Source organism: Sorex araneus, chromosome 2, assembly GCF_027595985.1.
Source record: "Sorex araneus isolate mSorAra2 chromosome 2, mSorAra2.pri, whole genome shotgun sequence".
Lineage (NCBI taxonomy): Eukaryota > Metazoa > Chordata > Mammalia > Eulipotyphla > Soricidae > Sorex > Sorex araneus.
Window position 1 is genome coordinate 7,796,316 of NC_073303.1, and position 9,898 is coordinate 7,806,213.

Genomic DNA, 9,898 nt, shown 5'->3' on the forward strand with positions numbered 1-9,898 from the left:
GGAAATTCAGTTGCAAATTAAGTTGCCCTTTGAATAGTTGTTTCAAGCAGGTCTAAATCTCTGGCGCATTACTCATTCAGTATCATTCGTCTTTTCTCCCCTTTAGATCTTCTAAAGGGTAGAATTCTTTTGGCGAAATAGTACTCTACAATTCTGGTTAAAAATGACATACAGGGAGCTGGAGAGATAGGACGGTGGTTAAGTTGCTTGTCCGGCATGAAGCCAACCAGGATTTGATTGCATCCCATATGGCCCCCTGAGCACTGCCAGGAGTGATTCCTGAGTGCAGATCCAGGAGTAAGCCCTGAGCACTTCCGTGTGTGGCCTCAAAAACAAAAATGTATCCATCATTTTCCCCTAAACTATTTATCCAGTCTGTATTCTGTCTTCCTTATTAAAAATATCGCTATGCACATATTCTTGTTTGTTTCTTTCTCCCGCGCTTTTCCTTATTTTAATTGTATGTACAGTACAGAATTTACTGTAGCATGGGCTTCTAAGCATGCTCTTAAGATAAACGTGCTAAGGGGGCAGGGTATATGTGCGGAGGGGAGGGAAACTGGGGACATTGGTAAAGACAAGGTCTCATCGTCGTTGAGATTTGTGTTGGAACTTTTAGCCTGCCTGAAACAACTGCATTATGAACAGTTTGTAGATCAAGGTAAGTTAATAAACATAGATTTCGAAAACGCCCGTGACAAAGGTGCAGGAAAAAAGTTGACTAGAAGCGCAAATGGGCAGCTTGTTTTATTAAGAATTGAAGTTATTTTTTAGTTCCTCCCCTTGCATCTGCCTCTGGAACCACTAATGACGCGCTTTTCTGTGTGTGTGCCTGCATTTACCCTCAGGGATATAATTGGTTTCCTGCGCCACTGTCTGGTAAGTTGGTCATGTACGCAGTATCTGGAGGTGTCAGTCCCCAAACACATCTGCCACAGAGCAATATTTTATACTGGTTCAAGGTTCTTTATAAGAAAGGCTCGCACTTTTACACAACTAGAGTTGTAATCAAAGATCTTTACTGCAGAACTGTGAAAGTGGGCCATATATGACAGTTCCATTTTTAAATGTAAGAAAAAAATGTGGGTTTATTTGAGCTCAAGTTAAAATTTACTGTGCAAATAAGTTGCAAGCTAATTGTGTGCAGTTATAATTTACATTCTGACTTTTGTACTTCTAAAATATTTGAGTTGTTCTTGAAATGTTCCTCATACATTTTATAGCGAGTATCTTTGAAGTGAAAAGCTGTAAGGTTCTGAAATACATTCTTTCATTGTTCAGCGGATGGTAGTGCGATTCCAGGGAATCTTTCAACTGAGAATTTGTTACCATCCCTCATAAAGGAACATATAACCTCAATGTCACTAAACAGTATATACTAGACTATGCCTGGGTCTAGGGCAGGGGTGGGGATGGGAACCCTAGACTCCAGAGCTAAAACTATGTTTAACTATTTCAAAGGGAATTCTTCGAATTTATATTAAAGATCTGCTTATTGAGTATATTTTTGTGTTTGCCTAGAGATTGTCACCGGCAATCAACACTACATAGCATTAAAACATCAGAATGTTTTATGACTTATATTTAATATTAGTTTTCTATTCTCCGTTTTTGGTTTTGTATGCCTTTGTCCAGTTTAAAAAAAAATCAGATCTAGAAGTTTAGGGGGTATATAAGCTATGCACAGGAAAGCATGGCTTCCTGTATTCCGGTTTTGAAAATAGACCATCTGATTTTGTACTGAAGACAAAATTAGGTGGACCACAATAAAGATAACTCAAAATTACTCTTCAATTGATGTTGATTGCTAGTAAGGGAAGTCAAGGATACATGAACGATATATGTGCAAGTTCAGAAAAGTTATATGCATCGTGAAGGCTACATAGCTGTAAAATAAACCTGTGCTTTAAAACTTACATGTGAATCTTCTAGTAGTAAAAATGCACTTTTATTTCATCACATCTTTAATTTTACATAAAACATAACATGTTCACAGGCCATCTTACTTGTTACCAACTCAAATTTAACCCAAACAAAAATGTGTATTTTGTAATTTGTGTGATTTTGGCCCATGGATGCTGTACAAAAGTTAGCCAGGACAGGACTGTGCAAATAGTGTGTTTGTGTGTGTGTGTGTGTGTGTGTGTGTGTGTGTCTCAGATCGCTTGATCAGGGAGGATCGACTTCCAAACTGGATTGTAGACGGCAAAATTATTTTGATTGTAGGGCAGATGTTCTCATTTTCTTACTGGCAGTGGCTGTTGGGGTCTCCAACAATTTCTAGCGTCCCGTGTTCTGTCAGCATGGGTGTTTGATCCAGAGCCAGGGTGCAAAAGAAAGTTATTATAAATCTCACAACATCAAATAGATTACTTTAACTCTCCCCTGTGTCATATACTGTTTGAAACTCACTGGCCACTACAGGGTTAAGATCTGAAGGGTGAATGGCAAATGAGGGAAATTTGGCCATCTTGAGGTCCATATTTAATGAGATGAAAATTTGGAGAAAGGTAAGGTCACTCTGCAAGTAGGAAGATTTACAAGGATGCTACAATTAACTTTAATTGGTGTTATATAGCCCGAAGGGAGCTTGTCCCAGCCTGTCTGCTTCATCTAACAAAGACCGGGATACTTTAGCATAAGGTTGCACTTAAGTTCCTAGTTATCAGCCCCCAAGATAAAAATATGACCAAGTCTTGTTTTAAATTTCAAGGGAAACCTTCCCAGTTAAGATCAGTATCTGAAACAACCAGTTCAGAATTAAGCTCCACATTATCAAAACTCATGACCGAGTAAAAAAGGCGTAAATGTTTCTTGCTCCTTTAAGTGAGAAGATGGGTGGCCCTAAAAAGGGCCGTTAAGCGATGGCAGCAGTTCACCTTAGTGGGTTGGAAATTAGCCGCCGAAGCCGTAGAGGGTGCGGCCCTGGCGCTTGAGCGCGTAGACCACGTCCATGGCCGTGACGGTCTTGCGCTTGGCGTGCTCGGTGTAGGTGACAGCGTCGCGGATGACGTTCTCCAGGAAGACCTTGAGCACCCCGCGGGTCTCCTCGTAGATGAGCCCCGAGATGCGCTTGACGCCGCCGCGCCGGGCCAGGCGGCGGATGGCGGGCTTGGTGATGCCCTGGATGTTGTCGCGGAGCACCTTGCGGTGGCGCTTGGCGCCGCCTTTCCCGAGGCCCTTCCCGCCTTTGCCACGACCAGACATGTTTCAGAAGGAACGACAGTCAACTCGTTCTGTTCTGAGCAAGGCCGAAAGCTGTATTTATAAGCAGATTGCGGACCTTGTTGAGAACCACATAAAGGTCTGCGCAGGTGGGCGGGGCGCGGGAGGATCCGGGTTTATCTCCGCCCACAAATGCTAGTTCCTGGCGGGAGCAAGGGAGATTTCCGGATTCCTGTTTAATCTTTAAAATTATTTAATCCTGCCATTTCTAAAGATTCAAAAAAGAGTCCTCAGGGTCTTTTTCTAAAAAAGAATTGTCAGGTTGAAAGGTTTTTTTGGTAAAGCAATTGAAAATTAAAAAAATTGAACGTACCTTCAATTTAGAAGAGATCTGAGCACAGAGCCACAAGTAAATTCTGAGTCCTGAAGACTTTCACCTACAAATAAAAACCAAATTGAACCCCTTCCTGGTGTGCTTGCTTGTCAGTCAAGTTCTTTAATGTCCGAAACTCTCTGGCAGCAGTCTCCCTAATTTCTTAAGGTGGAATCTCTCCAGTGGACCTATGTTCCCCTCTCTTCATGAGTGCATTTTCTTAGAGATCAGAGGAAAATCTATATGATTACATCACAATTATTTTGGGTGCGGGTGGGGGAAAGGATTTGGGCCCCATCAAGTATTGCTCCGAGATTGTTTTTTGCTGCGCTTAACAGTAGCATGGGGCTCTTGAGAAGAAAAGGTACCTTCAAAACTCACTGTCAGTGCCCAGCGGTTTGGGCTAGCTTCAGCCCTACATTTACATGTGTATGCTCTCCTAATTTAACCAAAAGTCTTCATCAGCATAGGAACAATGCAATTCTACTTATGGTTGTTATGTCTGTTAAGTAGTCAGAGCCACTTCTAAGTCTTTGGGTGAAGACTTTTGAGGAATAGAAATGTAAATTTTATGTAATTTTAGTAAGTTTTCACTTGAAAGCTGACACTCCAGTCTCTGGAAACTTTCATTTAGGGATGATTGCTTTTCAAGAGTTGAGTTCTTGCTATTTAAATACAAATGATTACTTTCAATCAAATTAGCCTGAGATTAAATAACTCATCTTTTCAGTTCAGATAATATAGATTAAAAATAAGAGGGAATTAGTCTTTATATGAATACAGATGTTTTGGATTAAACATTGTCTTAGATATCAGAAATTTGTGACAAGTATATATGCATCTAATATATATATATATATGTGTGTGTGTGGTTTAAAATTTCATATCTGACATGAATTTTTTTCCCTAAAGGTCACACTGCTGTATTGTATGTCCTTTCCCACTCAAACTTTGCTTTTGATGATCTTGGAATATATGGACATTCATTGTACAATACATTTCATTGTATATGAAAGAAATTCAGTGATGAGAATAAAACATTAAAAAATACATTACAGGATGTATTTGGCAGGGATGCCTGCCAAATAACTGGTTACAGGAAAGTTAAGGAGATTTGAAAAAATATATAAATCTTAGAAATTTTCACAGGCAAAATATGAAGTGAAGCTTGCCTTGGCTTCTAGTACTTGTTCTTTTCTTCTCTCTTATCCCTTCCCCTCTATACACACACACACACACACACACACACACAGACACACACACACACACACACTCCATCATAGAAGTGATCCAGATGAGGCAGGGGCAAAAGTAGCAGGAAGTCTCTCTCTGTATTCATTAGTGATTGCCAGGTTCTTTAGTATTTGTGTTTCTTTGTTTTATTTATTCTTCAATATTTTTAAGAATCACTGTATCACTGTCATCCCATTGCTCATCTATTTGATTGAATATATTGAATAATTAAAGATGCTCAGACTCAGAGCTGAAAAGTAGAAAAATATACTGTAAAGTAGAAGAGAGAAGAAAATAAGCTCCCCAGGGAGGGGCGAATTTAGAATAGGACTAAGTAATAGTGAGGGGATCTTGTGTAGGCCCTTAAAGGCACTTTATATCAATCAGAAATATCACAGAGAATGTGGGGAATCTGCAGGGTTGTCGGCTGGTTTGCCTTTTTGATCACTGTCTTGGGAATTGTTCATTACCTTAGTATTGTGACTCCTAGTCCTGGGAGAGAATAATATGGTCCTTGTGAACTCCAGGAATGTTAAAGAATAGGGTCTTGGGGATGAGATGTGATAGGTTGATGGTGAGAAATGGAAGTGCTGGGGAAAGGGGAAACTGAGGCTTTGTCTTTCGGGAGTGGTTGGGGGACCAGTTGAGATGCTGGAATAGAACCTGCATGTAAGGTAAGAGCTCTCCCAACTGTAATATTGCTCTGACCCCTATTTATGCTATTATTTAATAAATTATTTTTTTAAATTTGGAGCACAGCAACAGATAACTCTGGGGACCAGAACAGAAGTGCACCACAAAAGTACACTAGGTGGGGAGTTTACCCTGTAGAAGTTTAACAAAGTTAAACAAAGTTTAACACACACACACACACACACACACACACACACACACACACACATGCAAGGCAGAGCCTGGCAAGCTACCCGTGGCATATTCAATATGCTAAAAACAGTAACAAGTCTCACAATGGAGACGTTACTGGTGCCTGCAGTGCTACTGTATATGTATATTATGTTGGTTTAAAAATGACTTCATTGTGAAAATAATATTTTTGCAGAAAGATATAAGGCAGTGGGTGATATAACATTCTGGAATACTAAATAAAGCCCAAGAGAGACCAAGCTGTGAAAATTTGGTTTAAAAATATCAAAGGGGGCCTGGAGCAATAGCACAGCGGGTAGGGCGTTTGCCTTGCATGTGGCCGGCCCGGGTTCTAATCCCAGCATCCCATATGGTCCCCTGAGCACCGCCAGGGGTAATTCCTGAGTGCAGAGCCAAGAGTAACCCCTGTGCATCGCTGGGTGTGACCCAAAAACCAAAAAAAAAAAAAAAATCAAAGGAAAAATTAATTTAATTGGAGTAAAGAAGCATGAACTTGAATGTTTATTATTTGATTAATTCATAAGGAAAGTCTGTCAAGAAACTTTTTATAAATATAGATAATTATCACCAAGTTTCTATGCCTTTTTCTGTGCTTCTGTAAAATTTATGGTGTGAAGAGCATATCCTGAGTCTGGAAAGTCAGTAGCAGGTGACATTAAATATCCAAAGAAGTTGGGGGTTGCCCAAGGATGTAGGAAAATTTACTTTGATCAATTCACATTTTTGTTTTAATTAAAACTGCCAAACTTTGTAAATTTTGCCTATTAATTTCTGTGGAGTAGAACAGATGGAATTGTGATGTCGGTGGGCCCCATGGGTGGGTGACTTATGTGAAGTGGGGAGGAGAAAGACGGTCACTTTCCCCCCAGCCGCCTCTACCACCCGGGACCCAGAGTTACTGGGTTCTTGTCTCGCTCTCGGAAAAGAATTTCAGGAGTAGACAAGCAGTGAAGTAAACAGATTTTATTTAGAGGTTTTTGAGGGAAGGAGGAAGGGATAAGCGGAAAAGAAAAATAGTAGGAATAACGTGTTCAAGAGAGAACTCGGGCTTCTCCGAGAATGGAGAGAGTTCTAGGCACATCCTAACACTAGACACGAAAGCATAAAAGTAGCCATCTCGAGAGGGGAGATGTAGACAACACCTGTGCTCGGGCACCGCATGTGTGGGCGCAAGCAGCACATGGGCTTAGGCAGCATGTGCCTGTCCTTGGTTTGTTCAAGGTGGTCTTTTATAGGGTTTCTTCAACCTGCCCCCACTTGTGGTTTCTTCCCAGGTAAAAGTCCGTTGCTAAGGAGGTTACCAGGGAGGTTGGGAGTGGTGATGGTCTTCTTTAGGCTGAATCACATTTTAATCAGATTAAGGGAGAGATGGAGGGTGTCGGAGTCCAGCTCCGGCATGAAGACCACCGACTTAGAGATGATGCATTGACCAGCAGCTATCGAGGCTGAAGGCCCCGTTTATTCTCAAGCAAGCAGTTTTATATTATTTACATACCTTGGCCCAGGCACGTAGCCAAGTCCAAAGATGCTCTCATGAGTTAGACATATTTTGTGTTTGTCTCAAGATGTTCTCATTAAAAATACCAAGTCAGATCATTCCCAAGGTTACTTAGAGCACGAGGAGTATGTACGTGCAGGATGTGCCCTGCTTATCTTGCTGGTAGGTTTTACCTTCAAGGCCCCTCTTTCAAGAGGCCCTCTGCACAGGACTCTCCCAAGCCCCCAGTGCAGGTCATACAAAGTTCATTGTCCCACGCTGGTCTCTAGTCTCCAGTCTATGTGCTCCAAGCAATCCCACTACAGGAGGGAATTCGAGGAACTTCATGGGGAGGGGTCTAACCTCCTCAGGGTCAGTTGAAGGTCTTATCAGGTCTGTTTTCTGTATCCACAGGGTGGATCAGTCTCAGGATTCTGCTAAATTTCATTGCCAAGGGCCTTTCCCTATCTACCTGCCTACATCAATCGCATACATTTAGTGTATCTATACATTCATTTTTAATTTTTCAACTTGTTAGGACCTACTTAGCGGGAGAACTGCCATGACAGGCTTTGTGGCCTTCTGAGTGACCAAGGCTTCTTCCAGAAACAAGAAAAGCAGAAAAAGCAGCTTCTGTCAGAGATTACACCCCCCGGAATGAGATTAAGTCTCTCGAATGTAACTGTCAGGGAGGTGGGCTGGATTTTGCCGGCCTAAACAACAACAAAAATGTATGTGTACACCGTAGGTAATAGAAATGTGCAGAGTAATGCTGAGCTGCCAAAATGAAAGTATAAGAACTTGCTGAACCTAGTGCTCAGGGTCCTTGTTGAAGCCCACTGTGTTGGGCCTATACTTGAACCCCAGCTAGCTGGAACAATAAACCTCCCTATGTAATTTGCATTATTGGCTCTGTCCTCTGTCCTTGAGGGGTGGTCGACTCTGCACTCTAACAAACTTAATTTTGCATTCCTATAATTTCTTTGTAAATTATTTATAAATAATTTTATCTCTTTTAAAAATTTTATCTCTTAACATTAATCTTTTAAAATTAAAATTTATAAAAAAGAAATTAACTAATTCTATTAATTTCTAATTAATAGAACTTTCTATTGCATCATCCATTGTTGGACTAGATACACTTATTTTATAGTTTCAGAATCTCAGTTTATGATAAAGGGAAAATAATCCAGAGACATCAAGTGCGTTTGGCTTGACCAGTCAAGTGCCATCTCTCCTTGACCCAGAAGAGATGCTTCTCTCATCATCTAGAAAGGAAGATTTTTTTCTCTGAGAAATTTTCTGCCAAGAAAGACCAAAACATTGAGATAGGAGAGGACAAGGGTTCCCTAGATTTTTATAAAAGTATTCTAATGGAATATACTTTTATTTGGCTACTTTTAATATCAAAGGCATGTTGATTTAGATATTACCTTGTACCATACTGATTTCAATGATTTTTCTTCAGTAGAGGTGAAAATGATCTCTATCCAACACAAATAGAGCCTAAAGACTACCATTATGCTAAAATCTTTTGGATGTCAATTTGTTCTTTGGCATATTTCAGTCATTATTTTCAAAGATGGGCAAAATTTTCCTTGTTCCATCTTGGTTCACAACTGGTCCCTGTTAAAAAAAAATCTTATATTATCAAGAGAAAAATAGACATTTAATATATTATGTATATTTTCACATATATGGGTGAGACCAAGGAAAATGTGATTCAAAGGAGTGATTAAAACAGCTGTTGTGATTTAAACAGCTAATCCAGCAGTTTAAACAATAACAATAGGTTGACAGGTAGATGAAAGGACAAAGGAAAGCCATTTTGGTATAGGGTGGCAGAGAAAGGAAAAATGAGTAACAAGTAAATAAGGTTTGCATATCTATGCCTCTGGCTCCATCTATAGGCCAAGTCTAGAGTTTTCCAGTCCAGCATTTATTTCTGGCCATCAGGGAAGGAAATGACATTTTCTTGACATAACTGTCTCTTATTTGCCCTCAGCTTCTAATAACTTTCATGTCAAAGGGCTATTTTGTAGTGGCTATTCTGCTTTCTCCTGTCTGGTGAGTTGTACTCTCTTCTTAGAAACATTAGGTCTTTCAAAAATAATACTCTTTAATAACTCGTAAAAGCACAAATATCAGCTACACGTGAAGTTTATTAGTTCTATACTTAATAGCTTGCAGGACCCTCCTCAGTGACTTGGACGTCGGACTTCATTTTCATACTCTTGAACGCTATCAATTATAAACGATTATACCTGACACTCCAGAAGGATACAAAACTGCACATCATGGGACCCAGATCACTTAGTCATTCTTTGACTGTCTCTAAAAGGCATATACACACCCCTACCCTCCATTAAAGTACAGATTACGATACCCTGTACAGTGGTTTCTAAAACTAAAGCTATAGACTATTGTAAAATTAGACCAAACTGCTTAAACCGAGCATATACTTCAAATACAAGGACTGTTTTTGTTTTCTTTTAAAACGAGCCATTGGGTAGCCTGAGTATTGAAAAGATCTTAATTTGATTAGCGGTAGTTTGGGAATGAATAAAGTGATTTAACAATGTCCCTTTGGGAATTCATTGGGATTGAATAAAGTGATTTAACAATGTCCCTTTGCGCAGTTACTCTGTTGTAAGACAATTCACCCATTCATCAGGGCTAATCAAAAAGCAAAGTGCAACAGCTTCCTTCTTGAAAGAGTGGGTGGCTCTGAAAAGAGCCTTTTTCTAGTAACAAGGTACGTTTGT

General features: G+C 40.0%; 1 protein-coding gene across 1 annotated transcript; it reads right to left on the reverse strand.

The window, feature by feature from the left end:
- Positions 1 to 1,760: 1,760 nt before the first annotated feature.
- On the reverse strand, positions 1,761 to 3,215 carry LOC101559105 (histone H4). The gene is made up of 2 exons (XM_055127279.1): positions 2,880 to 3,215; positions 1,761 to 2,295 (listed from the first exon to the last, which is right to left on the reverse strand). The coding sequence occupies exon 1, from the start codon at positions 3,205 to 3,207 to the stop codon at positions 2,896 to 2,898; it is 312 nt and encodes a 103-aa protein (XP_054983254.1). The 5' UTR covers positions 3,208 to 3,215; the 3' UTR covers positions 1,761 to 2,295; positions 2,880 to 2,895.
- Between the last annotated feature and the right edge of the window lie 6,683 nt (positions 3,216 to 9,898).